General features: G+C 55.2%; 1 protein-coding gene across 3 annotated transcripts in view; it reads left to right on the top strand.

Moving 5' to 3' along the window:
• Window positions 1–2,069: 2,069 nt before the first annotated feature.
• The window catches only part of PAX7 (paired box 7), a 133,526-nt gene continuing 113,335 nt past the window's right edge, over window positions 2,070–22,260 (top strand). For 2 of the 3 annotated variants that reach the window (XM_069034820.1, XM_069034821.1), the window contains exons 1-4: window positions 2,070–2,154; window positions 4,185–4,420; window positions 5,031–5,160; window positions 5,982–6,110. In XM_069034820.1, coding sequence (XP_068890921.1) covers window positions 2,070–2,154; window positions 4,185–4,420; window positions 5,031–5,160; window positions 5,982–6,110 — 580 coding nt within the window. Of the gene's footprint in view, window positions 2,155–4,184; window positions 4,421–5,030; window positions 5,161–5,975; window positions 6,111–22,260 lie in introns of all 3 variants that reach the window. The other variant, XM_069034822.1, reaches the window with a different exon arrangement.

The following is a 22,260-nucleotide window of genomic DNA, read 5'->3' on the forward strand; positions in this document are numbered from 1 at the left end:
CTGACGGGGATCGGGATGGATTTGAGGCGTGGGAAAGGAAAAAAAACAAAAAAAACCCAACCCCCAAAACTACGCAGGTTTAGGCGCGGGTTTAGGCTGAGCTTTGCCTGAGGAAGAGGCTAAAGATGCGGCCCGGGAGGGCTCCAGGCCGGGTTTAAACCCCAAAGCGAAGCGGGACAGGGCGGAGGGGGGACGGGGCGAGGTTTGGGGACAGCATTTGGGGACAGAGGCGGCGCTGGCGCTCCCCGCCCCCTCCCGGGGGGGTTTTGGGGCGGGGGCGGCGGAGTTTTTAGGGCCGAGTCCCTTTTACAGCTGCGAACAAAAGGCAGCGCCGGCGCCGGCGTCACGTCCCGCTGCGCGCCCATTCCCGCTCCCAAAGCTGCCGCTTTTTGGGGCAAAAACGGGAATTCTCCGACCCGCGAGTCACCCCCGAAAAGCGGGGCCAGCCCCCAGCCCGCCCCGTAATTAATGAGGTTGTTAATTAGGGAGGGAGGCATCTGGGGGCGGGGGAAGGTGTGGGGTCGCTGGGCCGGTCCCAAACGCGGCCCCACGGAGCTGGGGGCGGGATGAGCCATTCCCACCCCCCATGGAGGGGTGGGAAAAGGGGGAAAAGCGGCTCCAAACCCCTTGGAAGGAGCGGGGTGAGGGGTGGGGAGCGCCGGGCTCGGGAGGGCACCTCTTAATTAATTAATTAATTAATTGTTTATTTATTATTTAATTTTTTTTAAATTTATTTCTCGCACTGATTTTTTTTTTAATTTTTAACTTTTTAATTTTCATTTTTACTTATTTTCATTGACATTCATTTTCGTTTTTATTCATTTTCATTTTTAATTTTCATTTTTATTCATTTTCATTTTTGTTCATGTTCATTTTTGTTCATTTTCATTTTTATCCTTTTTCATTTATATTCATTTTAAATTTTTATTCATTTTAAATTTTTGCTAATTTTTCTTTTTTTTTTCCCCCAATTCTAACTTATCTCCGACTTCATTTTTTTTTTTTTTGCCTTTCATTTTTTATTATTTTTTTTTCCCCAATCCACGCCGCAATTCCCCCACCCCTTTCCCCTCCTGGAATCCTCTTAGGGGGAAAAAAAACCCTCAAACCCCCCCCAAAAAACAAAAAAAAAACCAAAAAAACCCCAAAAAACCCACAAAAAATCCACAAAAAAAAACCCAAAACGAACTCAAACCCTGCAATTCCTGAACTTTTCCCGCTCCCTTTCACCCCCATCTCTTTCCCATCCGCTCCAGGGGCTCCATGAGGAGCCTGCTAATGGACAATCATCCCAAAAAAAAAAAAAAACAACCTCTGGAAAAGGAGCGCGGGGCTCTGCTCCCATTGGTGCCGGAGCCCGGCGCGGATCCCCCTTCCCGGCCGCCCATAAAAGAAAGGAGCCGGAGCCTATCAGAGCCCGCCCGTCCTTCCCACCGCCCCAACTTCCCCGCTGGAGCAACTTCCAGCCCCTCTCCCTCTCCCTCCTCCTCCTCCTCCTCCTCCTCCTCCTCCTCCTCCTCCTCCTCCTCCATCCCTCACAACCGCGCCGCGAGGAGCAAAAACCGCAGCGCACCAAGCGAATCCGGGGGGCCGCGGCTCCCCCCACGCTCTGCCCCCCGCCAGCCCTAAGCCAGCCCTAAGCCAGCCCTAAGCCCAGCCCAGCTCCCAGGCAACTTTGGCTGCGCCTTGCTCTTCCCGGGTGACATTCCAGCGGAGCGGCCGCTCGGGACGCAGCCCCCAAAACTTTCCCGGGAATTTCTGGTGGGTGATCCCCCCCCCCCCCTCCCCGGTCTCTCTCCTCACCCCTTTTTATTCGGCATTTTGAATTTTTGGGGGGTTGTTTTTGGCGGTTCTTGCCGTCGTTACCCTTTTTTTTTTTTTCGCCCTCGGAGCCCACATTTCTCCCTTGTTTTGCAGCCGCTGGAAGGGCTGGGAAGGTTGGGATCGCCGCGGCTCCGTGGAGAGGCGGCCCCGCAGCCTCGGCCCGGTTCTCTCCCGGTTCTCCCGGGGCCCAGGGGTGTCCCCCCCACCCCCGGTTCTCTCTCGGCCGCCGCGACCCCTCCCCGACCATGGCAGCGCTGCCCGGGACGGTGCCGCGGATGATGCGCCCGGCGCCGGGGCAGAACTATCCCCGCACCGGCTTCCCGCTGGAAGGTAGGTCTGGAGAAGGGAAAAGCGCCGCTCCATCCCTCTGGAATTACCCGGGGGGGGGGGGCCCTTTCGGGCGGGGGGTGCGGCTGAGCTCCGCTCCTGGGGGGTTCCCCACAGCAACATCCAACTCCTCACCCCCTCCCCAGCCCCATTCCCGCTGCGTATTCCCGGGATTTGCCTCGCTGTTTGCCCGTGTTTCGAGTGTTCCCGGGTATCCCGCGGGATTTTTGGGGCAGCTTCTCCCGCTTTGGGGTTTGCGGTTTTTTTTTGGGAGGGGGTTTTGGGGTTTTGGTTTTTTTTTGAGGGGTTGGTTTTTTAACGTCCCGACAATTTCACCTCCGCGTCAAGGCGGGGGAAAACAACCGAATTGATGGGGTGTGACTTATCGAGGAGTGGGGGGTGAGGGATAGGAATAAAAACCTTTAGCCGGGGGTGCTCCTGGAGCTGCGGGAAGCCGGGATGTCCTTGGCTGCGGCTGGCGGAGCGGGGACTTGGGAGCTGTCACCTCGCCGAGTGTCACCCGCGCCTCCCTCCGCCGTGCCTTTGTCACGCGGGGGGTGATTATTGCCAGGCACACACATTCCCCTAAAAAAAAAAAAAAAATTAAAAAAAAAAATAGGAGGAAAAAAAAAAAAAAAAAAAAAGGCAAATTTCGAGCGGGACCCCTCTGGCCGCATTGATTAAAGCGGGGAAAATTTCATCCCGCCCGTGCTCAAGTGGCGAATCCCAAACCTGCGGAAAACCACGCAGGCTGCAAAACACACAGGGCGCGGGGATTTGCTCAAGTGCTTTTCTGTAGCAAATGAAGTAAAACAGACGGCAAGGGAAAGGATCAAAGGATTACAACAATATTTGCACAACATGACTGGGAATAATGAAAGGAGAGAGCGGCCGGCGCTTTTAGCGGCTCTTGAATGTAAAATTGGCCACTCGAGTGTTATCTGTCGATAATGATACATCCAGGGAGCGCCGGCCAAAGTGACTCGGAATTAGCGGTGCATGATTCTGGCTAAATCGCCAGGCGGTTTCTGGAATCGACTTTTCTTTGTAGCGAGAAGGGAATAAAAAAAAATTAATAAAATAAGGGGGGGTAAAAAAAAGAGAGAAAAAAAATTAAAAAATAAATAAATTCCACCCCCCCCCTCTCCCCTCCAGCCTGGCGCAAATTGCCCAGCTGAGTTCTGCCCCCCTCCCGTCCTTCCTCGCCTCCTTTTCGCTTTAATTTCCAGCCTGTGAAATCGGGTTAATCTACAAGATTTACAGCGCGAGATATTCGAGAAATTGCGGAGGGGGCGAAGGAGCCGCGGCTGCCCCCGCGCCCGGGAGAGGCGGCGGCGAAGCGGCCGCGGGGTGAAACCCCCCCGAACCCACAAAAAAAACCCCCGAACCCACAAAAAAAAACCCCGAACCCACAAAAAAAACCTCAAAACCACCCCCAAAACCCCCCCAGAGGGTGTTTCAGAGGTGATTCCCGAAAGTTTGTTTGAAAGCGGAGCTCCGTAAACCGAGGCGAGAAGCGGAGGGAGATTTTTTTGGGGGGAGAAACGGGAAGTTTTGGGAGGGTTTTGTCGTGCGGGTTTGGATCTTGTCGCGTCTAAAGCGCCGGCTGTGATTTGAAACAAAGGTGCGAAATCCTAAATCCGGACACATTTCCAGGGATGGGCACACAGGGGGTGTCTCGGGGATGGGCGAGCGGCTCGGGGGGCGATTTTTATTTTCCCACTTTCCATGGGAAAAGTCTCCGGTGTGGTACCGGGATGAACACCGGGAGAAACACTGGGATAAACACCGGGAGAAACACGGAGCGCAGGGCACGGGCGAGATCTTTCCCCTTCTTTTAAACCCCCAAATCCCAGGAGAAAAGCGGGAGGTGCGGGGAAGGACGCGCCGCGTTCCGCTGGATTTTTTCCCCCCCTATTTTAACTTTTCCCCGGTTTGTGTTTCTTTTTTTTTTTTTGTGTGGTTTTTTTTTGTTTTTCGTTTTTTTCTTTTTTTGGGGATCGGGTTTTTCCCTCCCCATCTCTCCCTCGCAGTGTCCACCCCGCTGGGCCAGGGCAGGGTGAATCAGCTCGGAGGGGTTTTCATCAACGGGCGCCCGCTGCCCAACCACATCCGCCACAAGATCGTGGAGATGGCGCACCACGGCATCCGGCCCTGCGTGATCTCCCGGCAGCTCCGCGTCTCCCACGGCTGCGTTTCCAAAATCCTGTGCCGGTACCAGGAGACGGGATCCATCCGGCCCGGGGCCATCGGCGGCAGCAAGCCCAGGGTGAGTGCGCTGCGGGCACGGCGATGAGCCGCCTTCCTTTAGCCCCAAAATGACACCGGGTGGGGTTTTTTTTGGGGGAGGGGGTGAGTTTTCCGAGTTTTTTTTTTGTTATCATTTTCGGGGAAAAGGGGTTTTAATAAACCTGCGTTTTTCGGCCTCTGATGGGGAGGAAGTTGAAGGTGATGAATGAATTAAAGAGGGGGTTTTTTTTTTGGGGTCGCTTCCACGCGCAACAAGTGGCGCAATCGCGTTGGAGCGATTCCGTCGGGCCCCGCGGGTGCGGGGAGCGGGGAATTTGGGGATGTTTTGGGAAGAGCTGCTCAGAAACCACCCCAAAAAGCGTCCCCTGGAGCTCCGCGTGATCCCACCCTGCCCGCTCTCCCGGCCCTCAGAGACTCCACTTTCAGGACGGCCAACATTCGGCCTTTTCCCAGCTTTATTTCCCTCTTTCCCCCCTTCCCGATGCCCATTTTCCACCCCAAACCCAGCGGCCAGGGCCGAGCCGCGCTGCTCAGCGCTTCTTTTGAATTAAAAGCGCTTTTTCCCCTCCTCTCCCTTCCCCTCTCTCCGCACCCTCGGGGACACCTCCGGCGCCCCTTGGTCACAAAAGCAGGTCGCGACTCCCGACGTGGAGAAGAAAATCGAGGAATACAAGCGGGAGAACCCCGGGATGTTCAGCTGGGAGATCCGGGACCGGCTGCTGAAGGACGGGCACTGCGACCGCAGCACGGTGCCCTCAGGTGAGAAGGCAGCTTGGCCGCACGGCCTCCCCCCCGAATCCCGTGGGAATGTTTATCCCACGGGAAAGGTTTTCCAGACGTTCCCAACCCTCCTGGTCTCTGCTTTGATGGAGGGGGGAAAATCATCCCGAGGAAAACCCAGGATAGGAGGGGGGATTTGTGCCCTGGCTGCTGGAAAAAACAAACACAAGCCAACCCCTTTTCCCGACTTTTTGCAGCTCCCTGGAAAGCCGGGGGGATGCTGGGGCAGGGGGAGAGCCCCAGAGGCGCCCCCCAAATCCAGGAGGAAAGGGGAGCCCGGTCGGTCCCGCTGGGATTTGCTCGGCAGCGATGGGATCCCGACATCACAGCCAGAGATCCCGATTGTCCATGGGAAGCGAGGCTGGATCCCAAATTTTAGCCGGCAGGGATGTGCCTGGGGTCTGGTGGGGCTCTGCAGGGCTTCGCTGTGAGGTCCCTGTGGGTTTTGGGGCGGCTGCGCCTTCTCTGTGGGGTGAGAACAGGCCCGGAGCTCCATCCCGGCTGTGCTTCCCACTGGGAGCTGGGGGGAAATTTGGGAATTTTGGGGACTTTTCCCGGTCCCGGAGCAGGTGGTGCCCCTGGGGACGCTGCCGGTGCCGGGCACATCCCGGTGCTGCTCGGGCCGTGGGGACGGCGAGCGGCGGGTCCCACTTTGGGAATTTGGGGAACTCTTGGGGCGGCGCCGACAGGTGCATTCCCATGGGAAAAGGGGACACGAGGCCTCCTCCTGCCCCGCGGCATTCCCACTTTTCCCAGGCAGCTTATACTCGCCTTTCTGCCTTTGACTGTCCGAGGTTTAGTGAGTTCGATTAGCCGCGTGCTCCGCATCAAATTCGGGAAGAAAGAGGAAGACGAGGACTGCGACAAGAAGGAGGAGGACGGCGACAAGAAGGCCAAGCACAGCATCGACGGCATCCTGGGCGACAAAGGTACCGCGTGTCCCCGCGCCGCGCCGGAGGGAGGGGGGGGGACATTTCGGGGCCACGGGATGGCTCCAGAACCGCTGCGTTCGGACTCCCCCTTCCCCACCCCAAAAAGAAAAATCCCCGCTGGCCGCGCAGAGGGGAGCGGGGCCGGCGGCGTTCCCAGGAGGAGGAAGAGTTGTCGGTGCTTTGCTCGGGATCAATTATCCATAAAAAACGGGCCGGGAATGGCTGGAGAAGGAGGGGTGGGTGGTGGTGGTGGTGGGGGGGGGAGGGTGGGAGAGGCGCCTCGGAGGCCGTAAATGAATTTGTTAAACAGATTTCGCTGCCGCCGCCTAAGTGGTCCCCTGGAACCGGGGCTGACAGGTGACCGATGGCGCCGATCAATATCAATTAGGGACGGGAGCCGCGAGCGCCGCGAGGCACCGAGGGGACACGGGGAGGGGGGGGGGGGGGATGATGGGGAGGGGTCCCCGGAGCGAGGCTGCACCCCCGAATTATCCGGGGGAAATCATCCGGGGGAAATCATCCAGGGAAAAGCCTGGCGGGCGCTCGCGGAAGGCTCCGAGCCAGGCCGGTGGCGGGGTTGTGTTATCGCCTCCCAAATCCGGCGTTTTCTGCCGAAGAATCCCAACTTTTCGCGGCTCTGGATGCGGGGTTGGGGGTGAGGAGCTGCGGTGGGGGTGGCGTTTGAGTGCGGGCAGCGCCGTGATTCCCCTTCCCCAAAAAACAAGGTGGAATTTTGCCGGAGCATCCGTGAGATTTGCCAGTGAAGGCGCTCGGAAAAACGGGGAACTTCGAGCCGCGGGAGGAGGAGCCGCTGGGTTTGGGTCCAAAATGAGCTCCTTGTGCCCGAGCCCGGCGCCTCTTTTGGGGCAAAACGGGCGGTTTTGGGAGTCTCGGGATTTGCCGGTTTTCTCCCGAATTGGTGCAAAGCGAGCACGGGCTGGGCCTGCTGGGGTTGAGCCGGAGTTGGAATTTTGGGGGATTTGTGGCATCGCCGCTGTCGGGGTGAGCGGGGTTTTCCCCCAATCCCGGTGTGGGAATCGCTTCCAAACTTTCCCCGTCGCTCCCAAGTTCCCCCCTCCAGTTTGGGACAACGCGGGGCAATGGTGGCGTGGGGGGAATTTTGGGGCAGAAAAGGCTCCCCCGTGCCCCCATCAGTTGGAAATGAAGGTGCACAAAACGGGGTTTATTTTTTATTATTTTTTCCTTTTTTTTTTAAGGATCCGATCCCCCCCCCTTTTTTTTTTATTATTATTTTCCCCCTCCTCTTTTCCCAACCTTGAAGATGAACTTCACTTACAAAGACCTTCGAGTCTATTGAAGCTTTTTGAGGAAAAGATTCCTGCCCACAAAAGCAAACAGCGGAGGGGAGGGGGAAAAAAAAAAAAAAGAAAAATAAAAAGGAAAAAAAAAGAAAGAAAGAAGAAGGAAAGAAAAAAAGGAAATGAAAAAAAGGAAGTAATAAAAAAAGAAGTAAAAAAAAGAAAGGAAAAAAAGAAAAGAAAGGAAAAATGAAAGAAAAAAAGGGAAAAAAAAAAGAAAGGGGGGGAAAAGGGGGAAAAACCCGAGGCTGCCTTAAAAACGGAGTAAAGGGATGGGGGAGGGAGGGCGCGTCCATTCTCATTCAAAATTCCGCGAGCAGGAGAAAAACTTTTGGACAAAGGGCCGAGGACGGGAAGAAAGGGAGATAAATTATTCAAAACTCCCTGCTGTTAGATAGTTTTGTAATATTATAGGAGCGGCTGCTGCAGAAAGGCAGAGCCGTTGGACGCTGCAAAATGTTGCTGTGATTTGGAGAGGGGGGCGATGCTCATTTGCAAACCGGGGCCATTGTGTGGGCCAGGAGCTCCCCCCGCTCGCTTTTCGGGGTGTTTTTAGATTTTATTAAAGTGGGGGAAAAGGAGATTTTGAGGCGGGGGTGTTGTTTAAATTGAGTTTCGAGCCAGCGTGGCCGCTGGGGAAAATATCTTTATTTTTGAAAGCGTAGGTTGGTGAGGTGTTGTGCTTTGGTTTGGTTTTTTTTTTTTTTTTTTTTCTCGCCGTCCCCGCGCGCGTTTTCATCGCCACCCCCCAAAAAGAACCCACACAAACAAAACAAAACCCAGGAAAAAAAAAAATTAAAAAAAAAAACCAGAATGAAGGAGCTGGGAGCTTTTTATCCCTGATTACCACGCAGAAAGTGCGTGTCAAGAGGCAAAACAAAACGCTCCCTTCTCCCTTCATGGGTGAGGCCGCGGACAAATCAAACACGAGCCCCCATTCCGGGATGAAAGGGGGCTAATTTGGGCAAATTCCCCATTGCCGGAGCCTGTGGAGCGCCGCGCTCCCTCGGAGCGCGCAGAATCCGCCTCTCCCAGCCCCGCAGAGAAATCCCAATTTATCAGCAATTCCCAATTTTTTTATTTATGGTCGCGCCCCGGCTGCGCCGAGCGCGGAGAAATCCCCCCTACCCCCCCCCCCCCCAAAAAAAAACCCCACTTGAATTCGGGGGTTTTTGGGGTGCGGGGCGGGCTCTGCGCATCTCCAAAGCCGCGGCTGCAAAAGAAGCGTCCGAAATTCCAAATTTCCCGCCGCCCGGGCGCGTTTTAACGCCTGGGAAAGTTTTAATGGCCCCAATTAAGATAATTGATGATGCCGCTTGTAAAACACTGGCGGGCGGCGGCTGCGCGCTGGGAAACGCCGCGATTTCTGCTCGGAGGGAAAAAAAAAAAAAACAACCCAACCCCGCAGTTTGTGCTCGGAGGAAAAAAATCCCAAGCCCGCAGTTTGTGGCCTGAGAAAAGAAAATCCCAAGCCCGCAGTTTGTGCTCGGAAAAAAATCCCAAGCCGTCAGTTTGTGGTGGGAAAAGCCGCGATTTCGGCTCGGACACGACGCGATTTTGCACCCCACAACCAAAAGCTCTGCGGAGCTCTTTGCCCCCTCCGCCCAAATTTTATTCCCCGCTAAAACAAACCCGACCTCGCGCGGCTGGAGGGCGGCTGGAGGGCGGGGGGGGGATGATTTTTTATCAATTTCCTCGTCTCCAAGCGAATTCTCCCTCCGAGAGCTGCGGGGGGGGAAAAAAAGGGGGGGGGAAAAAAAACTTTATTTTGGCTTTTTTTTTTTTTTATCTCTTTTTTTCTTCTTCTTTTTAATTTTTTTTTTTTAATTTTTTTTTTTCCCTTTCCGCTGCTGCCAAACGCTCCGTGGCGGGTTCTCCTCGCGGGGAGCCGGGGGAAGACAGCCCTAAATGCTCTCTCTTTTTAAGTGGGAAAGAAAGCTTCCACCCTGCGCCTGTTTCTTTCTATCGTCTGCTTGGCATTTAATAATGTTAAGACTTATTAGAGCTGGTAATGAAAACTGTGGCTGTTGAATAGGGAGCTGTGTTGGAGAAGGGTGTAATAGCTCCAAGGCATGCTAAGAAATGTATTTATCCCCAATCAGTACTCACTCTCTGAGTTCCCAGCACAAACGTTAAGTTGAAGGGTTTTAAGGCAGATTAAATTGAGCCTTTATTTCTTTGCACTTTCATCTTTAAACGGCTCACTCCAGCTAGCCCTGGGCGGATATTCATGAGGCTTCACTTTGGGTTTCTATTTTTTTTTTTTTTTCCCCTTTAAATATTTATTTATTTATTTATTTAATATAGATATCCTTGTTAAGAGCGAGTTGTTGTTGTCGTTGTTGTTGTTGTTATTATTATTATTATTATTATTATTATTATTATTATTATTAGGGGTTGTTGTTATTTATTAGGGCCGGCGGGGAGGGGGACGCGCCCCTCTCGCCCTCGCTGGGAGGTGCAGGGGGTGGGAATTTGGGCACCCCCAAATTTTGGGGGGGCGCCGCTCGGGGGGTTCGATGGGGAGGGGGGAATTAATTGCGGCCAATTAATTGGGGGGCAGGAGGGGGTCTGGGGATGGCGCTGCGGGACGGGGAAGCTCGGGGGGTCACCCCCACCTCGAGGGGGTCACCCCCACCTCGAGAGGGTCACCCCCGGGCCGCAGCTGCCCCCTCCCCTCCCCCTTCCCCCCCGGAGCCCCGCGGGATGCGGGGGATGCTCGCAGGGAGCCCCGGCTTGGTTGTGGATTTGGGGTGGAAAAGCGGATTTTTAGGGAATTCTCCGCCCTGCCCCGCACCTCCGCACTCCGCTTGGTGTGTCTCCACCCCCGAGTTTGCGCCCCGGCAGATTTTGGGGGAGAGCGGCGGGATCGGGGTTCCTTGGAAGTGGGGGAAGGTGGGACCCGCTCTGGGGCGGGGGTTGGAAAGGACAATTCCACCCGGGAGCAGCCGCGTTTTTGGGGAGCCGCGGGGAGACTTTGGAAGGTCCTGCCCGATTTGACGGAGCTCGGGGAGGGAGAAGGGGGGGACAAAGAGGGGGACACCCCCCCAAAAGAGGGGGACAGCCCCATTGGGGTTCCTTGGAAGTGGGGGAAGGTGGGACCAGCTCTGGGGCGGGGGTTGGAAAGGACAATTCCACCCGGGAGCAGCCGCGTTTTTGGGGAGCCGCGGGGAGACTTTGGAAGGTCCTGCCCGATTTGACGGAGCTCGGGGAGGGAGAAGGGGGGGACAAAGAGGGGGGGACACCCCCCCCCAAAAAAAAAAAAAAACTGGGAAGGGGCTTTGTTCCCCACGGCGGCAGCGAGGAGCGGAGGGAAGCGGCGCTTGCGGGGCCGATTGATCAGCAAACAATCGGCGTGGGTTTAAAAACCAACAAGCGGCTCCTCTGTAAATGTGTGTTTAGAAGCGCGATTGGAACGGGGGGGGGGCCGGGACGGGGGGAACAGGGAGCAGCCACTTCATCAAATCAAGGGATTACCAAAGGTTGGCAATCTAATCAAACAGAGCCCAGGCGGGATTTGTGAGTGTTGCGAGCGGGATCAGCTCTAATAATGGGGGGCAGGAAAGAGATAGGGAGGTGTCAAGCAATTCATTGGCTTTAGGCTGAGTTATTCCGTGCATATTTCAGGCCGGGAGAGGAGAGGGAAAAGAGGGAGGGAAAAAAAAAAAATTTGTGGAAAAAAAAAAAAAGCAGGGAGAAGGGAGAGGGAGGAAGGGGAAGGGGGGGGGATGGATGCGAGCACACACGGAGCTTACATGTCACAAAAAAAGCTGAGACAAATGAGGTACAACAATAAACACAGATAACAATTACAAAGGCAAACAGTGGCTTTTGGGAACGAGTAGCTGCAGAACCTGGGCTACATAAACAAAGTCGGCGAATGTTTGCAAGATAAACTCCTGCCTAAATCGAGTGTGACGGCGGGGAGAGAAGAGAGGAGGAGAGATAAGGTTGGAGAGGGGAATGAACGAGAATAATCGAACACGAGGCGCTTGGCAAAAAAAAAAAAAAACAAAAACAACAAAACAACCCCAAACTTAAGACAAGGATGCGGCGAGCGGGGTTCGGCTGTGCGGGGAGGAGTGAGAGGATTTCAGGGAGATGTTTGTGATCCTGGGCTCCTTTGGGGTTGGGGTTTGGTTTTTTTTCCCTCCCCCCCCCCCCCCCCCCCCCCGCCATCTCCCTGCTTTGGGGGAGAAGAAAAGGTTCAAATCCCGGAGCGCGGGGAGCGGGAAGGGAAATCTCGGGATCAGAGGCAGGTGGGGTTCGCCTGGGACGGGAGAGGAAGTGCACGGGAGACGTTTTAATGTGGAATTTGGAGGTGATTTCATGACCCGGGGCGGGTAGGAAGCAGGTTTTGGGCGGCGGGGGGGAGATGGAGGAGCGATAGAGCCGCGCAGGAAGGAAGCGGGGAGGTCTCGTCCTAATCCCGGGTTTGGGCCCTAATTGGGCCGGGAGAGAGGGGGCAGGGTTGGAATCAAGGCAGGGAAGGCCGAGAGGGAACTGCTTGACCCAGGGGATGCTGGAAACCAACAGAGCTTCCCCCCCCCCCCCCAGAAAACGCCGCTTTTAACCCAAAATCATCTCAAGGAGCAGCTCAGGGCCGCGCTGGGGTCTCGCTCTCCCGCGGAGCCGCGGCCGTGCGGATCTTTCCAAATGGGAATTGTGCGCCAAAGAGGGGGAGAGACGTGTCTGCAGCGTGGTTAAAGGAATTAGATATTTACCAGTTTGAAATAAGCCTGGTTCTGGGAGGAAAAAAAAAAAAAAAAAAGGGAAAAAAAAAAAAAAGGAGGGAGAGAGAGAGAGCGGAGATGAGACGGGAGAACACTTCAAACGAATTCATCATCTGGAGTGGCGAAGGGGAGATTTAGAGACAGTATTGGGAAGTTATTTAGATATTAATAACATATTTTCCTGAGGCGTCAGGAGTGCCTCCATCCGCACTTTTTTTCTCGCAGCTATTTGGCTGGGTGAAATATGGGAGACCCAAATGTTGGGAAGAGATAACGCAATCAGCCGAGCCCTGGTCCTGCGACTGCATCACGGCGTTAAACCCGGATTAACCTCCCCTTTCCCCCCCCCCACGCCGCCGTTTCACCTCCCCCCCCAAATTCCCCCCCCCCACCCCCACGAGGAGCTTTTTCCAAATTTTTTCAGGGGAATTTCCATGGGTTTTAAGGCACGTGTGACAGTGGCCTTAAAGAGGGAAGGGACTCGCTGGAGCATTGGGGTGAGGGGGCTGGGGGCAAAAGGATCTTTGGGGAAATTGCGTTTGCCACAAAAGAGGGGGGGGAAAAAAAAGGCAAATCGGGGCCTCTCTGCAGGCCTGGGCTTTGCGGATATTCCGTATTTATGGACGTTATTCTTAAAAAGAAGGGGGCAGGGAAAGAAAAAAAAAGAAAAAGCTCGTTTCAATCAGCCGCCGCTTTTCTCTCCTCTCCCCCCGCGGGGTTTTATTCGCCTTCTTGGGGGTTTTAGAATAAATTCTGTGGTTATTTCATCGGAACTTCGGCCTGGTTTGGACTCTGGGGGTTTTTTTTTGGGGGGGGGTGTCAGGAGATGTTGAGGGGGTCTCAGGTCGGGAAGGAAAGGAGGGATGCGAGGTGGGAAAGGGGAGCGCTGAGTGGGAGATGCTGAGGGGGCGGCGGAGGAGCCAGGCCCCCCCTGATTTGGGTTTTTGGGGGGCTCCTCGTCCCCTGCTCCCCTCTCATCCCAGGAAAACGAAGGAGTTGGGAAGCGCAGGTGCGGCACTGGCAGGGAGCAGAGTTTCCGATGGGGATGCGGCCCGGGGGAGGGAGGGTGCCTGGATCCCCTCCCCCCCCCGCTTCCTCCCAAAAATCCCCTCCACCTCTTCCTCCTCCCTCTTCCTCCTCCTCCTCCTCCTCATTCCCGGCTCATCCCCGAGCTGGCACCCGGCGGGAGCGCGCCACAGAAGGAATTCGATGTCACTGCTGCGTGTTTATAAAGACATTTGTCAGCCGGAGTTGGGGACGGGAGGGGAAGGAAGGGCCCGGGGGGGCGGGGAGGGCGAGCGGAGCTGGGATTGAAAGGCAGAACGCGGGTGGTGAGGGTGGTGAGGGTGATGAGGGTGATGAGGGTGATGAGGGTGATGAGGGTGATGAGGATGATGAAGGTGATGAGGGTGATGGTGATGATGGTGATGAGGATGATGAGGATGATGAGGGCGATGAGGGTGATGAGGGTGATGAGGGTGATGAGGGTGATGAGGGTGATGAGGATGATGATGATGATGATGAGGATGATGAAGGTGATGAGGATGATGAAGGTGATGAGGGTGATGAGGGTGATGAGGGTGATGAGGACGATGAGGGTGATGAGGGTGATGAGGATGATGAGGGTGATGAAGGTGATGAGGGTGATGGTGATGATGGTGATGAGGATGATGAGGATGATGATGGTGATGAGGATGATGAGGATGATGAGGGCGATGAGGGTGATGAGGGTGATGAGGGTGATGAGGGTGATGAGGGTGATGAGGATGATGAGGATGATGATGAGGATGATGAAGGTGATGAGGATGATGAAGGTGATGAGGGTGATGGTGATGATGGTGATGAGGATGATGAGGATGATGAGGGCGATGAGGGTGATGAGGGTGATGAGGGTGATGAGGGTGATGAGGGTGATGAGGATGATGATGATGATGATGAGGATGATGAAGGTGATGAGGGTGATGAGGGTGATGAGGGTGATGAGGGTGATGAGGACGATGAGGATGATGAGGGTGGTGAGGGCGATGAGGGTGATGAGGACGATGAGGATGATGAGGGTGATGAGGGTGATGAAGGTGATGAGGATGATGAGGGTGATGAGGGTGATGAGGATGATGAGGGTGATGAGGATGATGAGGGTGATGAAGGTGATGAGGGTGATGAGGGTGATGAAGGTGATGAGGGTGATGAGGATGATGAGGGTGATGAAGGTGATGAAGGTGATGAGGATGATGAGGGTGATGAGGGTGATGAGGATGATGAGGGTGATGAGGGTGATGAAGGTGATGAGGGTGATGAGGATGATGAGGGTGATGAAGGTGATGAGGATGATGAGGGTGATGAGGCTGATGAAGGTGATGAGGATGATGAGGACGATGAGGGTGATGAGGGTGATGAGGGTGATGAGGGTGATGATGATGAAGGTGATGAGGGTGATGATGATGAGGATGATGATGGTGATGAAGGTGATGAGGGTGATGAGGATGATGAGGATGATGAGGATGAGGATGGTGATGAGGATGAGGAGGGTGATGAGGATGATGATGGTGATGAGGATGATGAGGGTGATGGTGATGAAGGGTGATGAAGGTGATGAGGACAATGAGGATGATGAGGGTGATGAGGGTGATGACGATGAGGGTGATGAGGGTGATGAAGGTGATGAGGATGATGATGGTGATGAGGGTGATGAGGATGATGAGGGTGATGAAGATGATGAAGGTGATGAGGGTGATGAGGATGATGAGGGTGATGATGATGAGGATGATGAGGGTGATGAGGATGATGAGGATGAGGACGATGATGATGATGAGGGTGATGATGGTGGCGATATTTTGGGAGCACCGTCCGGGACTGACCCGTGCGCTTGAACGGCCCTCGGGGCTGTCGGGAAGGACAGGGGGTGTTGGAGCTCCTTGGGGAGGGTTTGGAGCTCCTCAGGGAGGGTTTGGAACTCCTCAGGGAGGATTTGGAGCTCCTTGGGGAGGGTTTGTAGCTCCTCGGGGAGGATTTGGAGCTCCTCGGGTGGGGTTTGGAGCTCCTAAACAAGGGCTTGTAACTCCTTGGGGGGGGGCTGGAGCTCCTCGGGGACAGTTTGGAGCTCTTCAGGGAGATGTTTGGAGCTCCTCGGGCAGGGTTGGAGCTCCTCGGGGTGGGTTTGTAACTCCTTGGAGGGGATTTGGAGCTCCTCAGGGAGGATTTGGAGCTCCTCGGAATGGGTTTGGAGCTCCTTGGAGATGTTTGGAGCTCTTCAAGGAGGGTTTGGAGCTCCTCGGGGTGGGTTTGTAACTCCTTGGAGATGTTTGGAGCTCTTCGAGGAGGATTTGGAGCTCCTTGGAGGGGGTTTGGAGCTTCTCAGAGAGGGTTTGGAGCTCCTCAGGGAGGATTTGGAGCTCCTCAAGGAGGATTTGGGGCTTCTCAGGGTGGATTTGTAACTCCTTGGGGAGGGTTTGGAGCTCTTCGAGGAGACTTTGGAGCTCCTTGGAGGGGGTTTGGAGCTTCTCAGAGAGGGTTTGGAGCTCCTCAGGGAGGATTTGGAGCTGCTCGGAGGGGGTTTGTAACTCCTTGGAGTGGGTTTGGAGCTCCTCGGGTGGGGTTGGAGCTCCTCGGGTGGGGTTGGAGCATCTCGGGGGAAGTTTGGAGCTCTTCGAGGAGAGTTTGGAGCTCCTTGGACGGGGTTTGGAGCTCCTCGGGGAAGGTTGGAACTCTTCGGGGAGGGTCTGGAGCTCCTCGGGAAAGGCTGGAACTTCTCGGGGGGAGCCGCATCCCCTTGGAGGGGCTGGGAAAGGGGAGAAGGGCCTGGAAATGAAAAAAAACGAAGCAACGCCAAGAAGAAGCAGAAGTAGGTGAGGAAAAGTCGAGGCAGCTCGAGGAAATTGAGAAGCTTTAGAGCCTTTGATCCTTGGATGCTTTCCCTTATCAGAAACATTTGCGGTGACACCGCCACAAAGGGAGTTCAGCCCATTACAGGCGGCTCGGGCCGCGCGCAGGAGCCGCTCGCTGTTAATTAGCGGCCGCTCCGTCTTGTGGGACACGCGAGATCTGAGGCTGCACATTTCGTGCTTGGCTGGCTCCGGCTCCGCTGGTGAACCGCGGCTTCTCCGCGGCTCCTCCGCGGCTCCTCCGCCACTCTCCGCCGCCTCTCCGGGGTTCTGCGGGGCTCTCGGGGGCTCTGGGGTACCGGGGCTCTCCGAGGGTTGGGCCGGGGCGCTCCCCGGGCTCTCCCCGGGCTCTCCGAGGGCTCTTCGAGGGCTCTCCCTGGGGCTCTTCCCGGACTCTCCTCGGGCTTTCCCCGGACTCTCCCTGGGCTCTCCCCGGGCTCTCCCTGGGGCTCTCCCTGGGGCTCTTCCCGGGCTCTCCGAGGGCTCTCCGAGGGCTCTCCCCGGGCTCTCCCCGGGCTCTCCCCGGGCTCTTCCCGGGCTCTCCCCGGACTCTCCCTGGGCTCTCCCTGGGCTCTCCCCGGGCTCTCCCCGGGCTCTCCCTGGGCTCTCTCCGAGCTCTCCTCGGAGCTGTCCCCGGGCTCTCCGGGGCTCTTTGGGGCTCTTCCCCGGACTCTCCTCAAGCTCTTCCCCGGACTCTCCTCAGGCTCTCCTCGGACACTCCCCGGACTCTCCCCGGGCTCTCCCCGGCCTCTCCTCGGACTCTCCCCGGGGCTCTCCCCGGCCTCTCCCCGGCCTCTCCCCGGCCTCTCCTCGGTCTCTCCCCGGGCTCACCGGGGCTCTTTGGGGCTCTCTTCGGGGCTCTCCCCGGGCTCCCCTCGGACTCTCCCCAGGGCTCTCCCCGGGGCTCTCCCCGGGCTCCCCTCGGACTCTCCCCAGGGCTCTCCCCGGCCTCTCCTCAGACTCTCCCCAGGGCTCTCCCCGGCCTCTCCTCAGACTCTCCCCAGGGCTCTTCCCGGCCTTTCCTCGGACTCTCCCCGGCCTCTTCCCGGCCTTTCCTCGGACTCTCCCCAGGGCTCCCCTCGGACTCTCCCAGGGCTCTCCTCGAAGCTCTCCCCGGGGCTCTTTGGGGTTCTCCCTCGGGCTCTCCTCGGGCTCTCCCCGGGGCTCTCCCCGGCCTCTCCCCAGGCCTCTCCCCGGCCTCTCCTCGGACTCTTCCCGGACTCTCCTCGGGGCTCTTCCCGCAGATTCTCCCCGGGGTCTCTGGGGCTCTTTGGGGCCCTCCTCGGGGCTCTTTAGGGCTCTCCCTGGGCTCTCCCCGGACTCTCCCCGGCCTCTCCCCCGGCCTCTCCCCAGGCCTCTCCCCGGGCCTCTCCTCGGGCCTCTCCTCGGGACTCTCGGGCTCTGCGGGACCGGGGCCCCGAGCTCATTGATCAGGACTATCGTGAGGACTATCGTGAGGAATATCGTGAGGAATATCGCGACCTCCGCACGGCCGGGGCAGGGCAGGGCTCGCTCACTGATGAACCCGCCGCTGCCGCGAGGTTTTGGCTCGCGGGGGTTTGGGGAGCGCGGCTTTGGAGGGAAGTGTTGGGAAGGAATTCCAGAAGGAGCAGCCAAGTTTTCCTCCTCGGCAGCGGGGGAAGGAGGGATTGAGGCCGTATGGGAATGTCCCAGCCCCGGGGTGCTCCCTCCACCTCCACCTGATCCCGAGCGGGGTTTTTTTGGGAGCGGAGGGCAAGTTGGGCTTCCAAGAGGGGGCGGCTTTCCCCAGGACCGGGCCGGACCCTGCTCTGCCCCACAAAAGGTGTCCCGCTGCCCCATAGAAAGAGGAGTCTCCCAAAGGACGTGCCCTGATCCCAAAGGATTCTCCCTGCCCCTAAGATGCTCTCTGCCCCCAAAGGATGCTTCCTGATCCCAAAGGACACTACCTGATCCCAAAGGACGCTTCCTGATCCCAAAGGACGCTCCCCGACCCCAAAGGATTCTCTCTGTCCCCAAATACGCTCCCTAATCCCAAAGGACACTCCCTGTCCCCAAAGTTGATCCCTGATCCCAAAGACACTCCCTGTCCCTAAAGATGCTCCCTGATCCCAAAGGACGCTCTCTGATCCCAAAGGATGCTCCCTGATCCCAAAGGACGCTCTCTGATCCCAAAGGATGCTCCCTGATCCCAAAGGACGCTCTCTGATCCCAAAGATGCTCCCTGATCCCAAAGATGCTCTCTGATCCCAAAGGACACTCTCTGATCCCAAAGATGCTCCCTGATCCCAAAGGGCGCTCTCTGACCCCAAAAGACACTCCGGCCCCCAAAAAGAGTCCCTGCCCCCAAAGGATCCTCCTGTGCCCCCAAAGATGCTCCCTGCCCCCAAAGAACTCTTCCTGATCCCAAAGGACACTCCCTGCCCCTAAAGGGTTCTCCCTGATCCCAAAGGAGGCTTTCTGCCCCCAAAAGATGCTCCCTGCCCTAAAGGACGCTCCCTGATCCCAAAGGATGCTCTCTGCCCTAAAGGATTCTCTGCGACCCCAAAGGACACTCCCTGATCCCAAAGGATCCTCCTGTGTCCCCAAAGATGCTCCCTGCCCCTAAAGAACTCTTCCTGATCCCAAAGAGGCTCCTTGATCCCAAAGGCTTCTCTCTGATCCCAAAGGACACTACCTGATCCCAAAGGATGCTCCCTGATCCCAAAGGACCCTCCCTGCCCCCAAAGGACTCTCCCTGTCCCTAAAGATGCTCCCTGATCCCAAAGGACACTCCTTGATCCCAAAAGATGCTCCTTGCCCTCAAAGAACCCTCCCTACCCCCAAAGGACCCTCCCTGATCCCAAAAGGATTCTCCCTGTCCCCAAAGATGCTCCCTGATCCCAAAGACCCTCCCTGCCCCCAAAGGATGCTCTCTGCCCTTAAAGGACGCTCCCTGTCCCCAAAGATGCTCTCTGCCCCCAAAGGATGCTCCTTGATCCCAAAGGACCCTCCCTGTCCCTAAAGGACGCTCCCCTGCCCCCAAAGGATTCTTCTTGATCCCAGAGGACCCTCTCTGCCCCCAAAGGACTCTCCCTGTCCCCAAAGATGCTCCCTGTCCCCAAAGGACGCTTCCTGATCCCAAAGAGTCTCCCTGATTACAAAGGATTCTCCCTGATCCCAAACGACTCTCCCTGTCCTTAAAAATGCTCCCTGATCCCAAAGGATTCTCCCTGATCCCAAAGGATGCTCCCTGATCCCAAAGGGTGCTCCCTGCCCCCAAAGGACTCTTCTTGTCCCCAAAGGATGCTCACTGATCCCAAAGGACCCTCCCTGTCCCTAAAGACGCTCACTGTCCCCAAATATGCTCTCTGCCCCCAAAGGAGACTCCCTGATCCCAAACGACACTCCCTGCCCCTAAAGACGCGCCCTGCCCCCAAAGATGCTCCCTGTCCCAAAAGGACCCTCTCTGCCCCAAAGGGACACTCACTGTCCCTAAAGATGCTCACTGATCCCAAAGGACTCTCCCTGATCCCAAAGAACACTCTCTGCCCTGAGAGGACTCTCGCTGTCCCCAAAGGACTATCGCTGACCCTAAAGACGATCCCGGATCCCAAAGGATTCTAACTGATCCCAAAAAACACTCCCTGATCCCAGAGGACTCTCCCTGCCCCCAGAGGACTCCACACGACCCTACAGGATGCCCCCTGACCCTACAGGATGCACGCTTGCCCCGGGGATGTTCCGGGGGGGGCTCGGTGGCCCCACGAAACTTTTTCCCCACCCCTAACCCTACACCTAACCCTAACCCTAAACCAAACCCAAACCCAAACCCTACCCCTACCCCTAATCCTAACCCTAATCCTACCCCTACCCCTAACCCTAACCCTACCCCTAACCCTACCCCTAACCCTACCCCTAACCCTAACCCTAACCCTAACCCTAACCCTAACCCTAACCCTAACCCTCACCCTTCTTGGTTTTCCCTCTCCCCTCATTTTTGGGTTTTTGGGGGTGTTGTTGTTGTTCCCAAATGTGGAAGCAGCCCAGGCCTGACCCCGGGCAGAGTTTGGGGTCAGGGGGAACCCCCAGCCCCGACCCCAAGAGCGCCGAGATCAAAGCGCGGCGGCACCGCCGGAATTGGGGCGGAGGGGGAGGGGAGGGTGGGGGTGGGGAAGGTTCTGGACCCGCCGTGCCCGAACCCGAGGGGAATCCGGGAAAAAATGGGATTTTCCAAGGGAATCCAGGAAAAAAATGGGATTTTTCCCAGTTTTCCAAGGGAATCCGGGGAAAAAAAGAATGGGATTTTCCAAGGGAATCCGGGGGAAAAAATGGGGTTTTCCAAGGGAATTCTGGATTAAAATTCCCCCATTTTCTAGTTTTCCAAGGGAATGCGGGGGGAAAAAGTGGGATTTTTCCAGTTTTCCAAGGGAATTCTTGATTTTAAAAGAGCGATTTTCCACTTTTCCAAGGGAATCTGGGGGAAAAAATGGGATTTTTCCAGTTTTCCAAGGGAATCTGGGAGATAAAAGTGATTTTCCACTTTTCCAAGGGAATTCTGGATTAAACCCGCTCAATTTCCCACTTTTCCAAGAGAATCCTGGGAAAAAGGTGATTTTCCACTTTTCCAAGGGAATTCTGGATTAAAACACTTAAATTTCCCACTTTTCCAAGGGAATTCTGGATAACCCCCCCCTCCCCCATTTTCCAGTTTTCCAAGAGAATCCGCGGGAGAAAAAAGGGATTTTCCACTTTTCCAAGGGAATTCTGGATTAAAACCCCTTCAATTTCCCACTTTTCCAACGGAATCCTGGGGAAAAAAAGCGATTTTCCACTTTTCCAAGAGAATCCTGGGGGAAAAAAAGCCATTTTCCACTTTTCCAAGGGAATTCTGGATCAAACCCTCCAATTTCCCACTTTTCCAAGGAAATTCTGGCTCAACCCCCCCCAATTTCCCACTTTTCCAAGGGAATTCTGGATTAAACCCTTCAATTTCCCACTTTTCCAAGGGAATTCTGGAAAAAAAAGCCATTTTCCACTTTTCCAAGGGAATTCTGGATCAAACCCCTCCAATTTCCCACTTTTCCAAGGAAATTCTGGATCAAACCCTTCAATTTCTCACATTTCCAAGGGAATTCTGGAAAAAAAAGCGATTTTCCACTTTTCCAAGGGAATTCTGGATCAAACCCCTCCAATTTCCTACTTTTCCAAGGGAATTCTGGATTAAAACCCTTCAATTTCCCACTTTTCCAAGAGAATCCTGGGGGAAAAAAAGCGATTTTCCACTTTTCCAAGGGAATTCTGGATCAAACCCTCCAATTTCCCACTTTTCCAAGGAAATTCTGGCTCAACCCCCCCCAATTTCCCACTTTTCCAAGGGAATTCTGGATTAAACCCTTCAATTTCCCACTTTTCCAAGGGAATTCTGGAAAAAAAAGCCATTTTCCACTTTTCCAAGGGAATTCTGGATCAAACCCCTCCAATTTCCTACTTTTCCAAGGGAATTCTGGATTAAACCCTTCAATTTCTCACATTTCCAAGGGAATTCTGGAAAAAAAAGCGATTTTCCACTTTTCCAAGGGAATTCTGGATCAAACCCCTCCAATTTCCTACTTTTCCAAGGGAATTCTGGATTAAAACCCTTCAATTTCCCACTTTTCCAAGAGAATCCTGGGGGAAAAAAAGCGATTTTCCACTTTTCCAAGGGAATTCTGGATCAAACCCTCCAATTTCCCACTTTTCCAAGGAAATTCTGGCTCAACCCCCCCCAGTTTCCCACTTTTCCAAGGGAATTCTGGATTAAACCCTTCAATTTCCCACTTTTCCAAGGGAATTCTGGAAAAAAAAGCCATTTTCCACTTTTCCAAGGGAATTCTGGATCAAACCCCTCCAATTTCCTACTTTTCCAAGGGAATTCTGGATTAAACCCTTCAATTTCCCACTTTCCCAAGGGAATTCTGGAAAAAAAAGCGATTTTCCACTTTTCCAAGGGAATTCTGGATCAAACCCCTCCAATTTCCTACTTTTCCAAGGGAATTCTGGATTAAAACCCTCCAATTTCCCACTTTTCCAAGGGAATTCTGGAAAAAAAAGCCATTTTCCACTTTTCCAAGGGAATTCTGGATCAACCCCCCCCCAATTTCCCACTTTTCCAAGGGAATTCTGGATCAAACCCCCCCCAATTTCCCACTTTTCCAAGGGAATCCGGCAAACCCTCTCCTGCCCCGCTGCCTTTTCCACCCAGGCCATCCCTTCA

This window comes from Aphelocoma coerulescens, chromosome 21 (genome assembly GCF_041296385.1).
Source record: "Aphelocoma coerulescens isolate FSJ_1873_10779 chromosome 21, UR_Acoe_1.0, whole genome shotgun sequence".
NCBI classification, from domain to species: domain Eukaryota; kingdom Metazoa; phylum Chordata; class Aves; order Passeriformes; family Corvidae; genus Aphelocoma; species Aphelocoma coerulescens.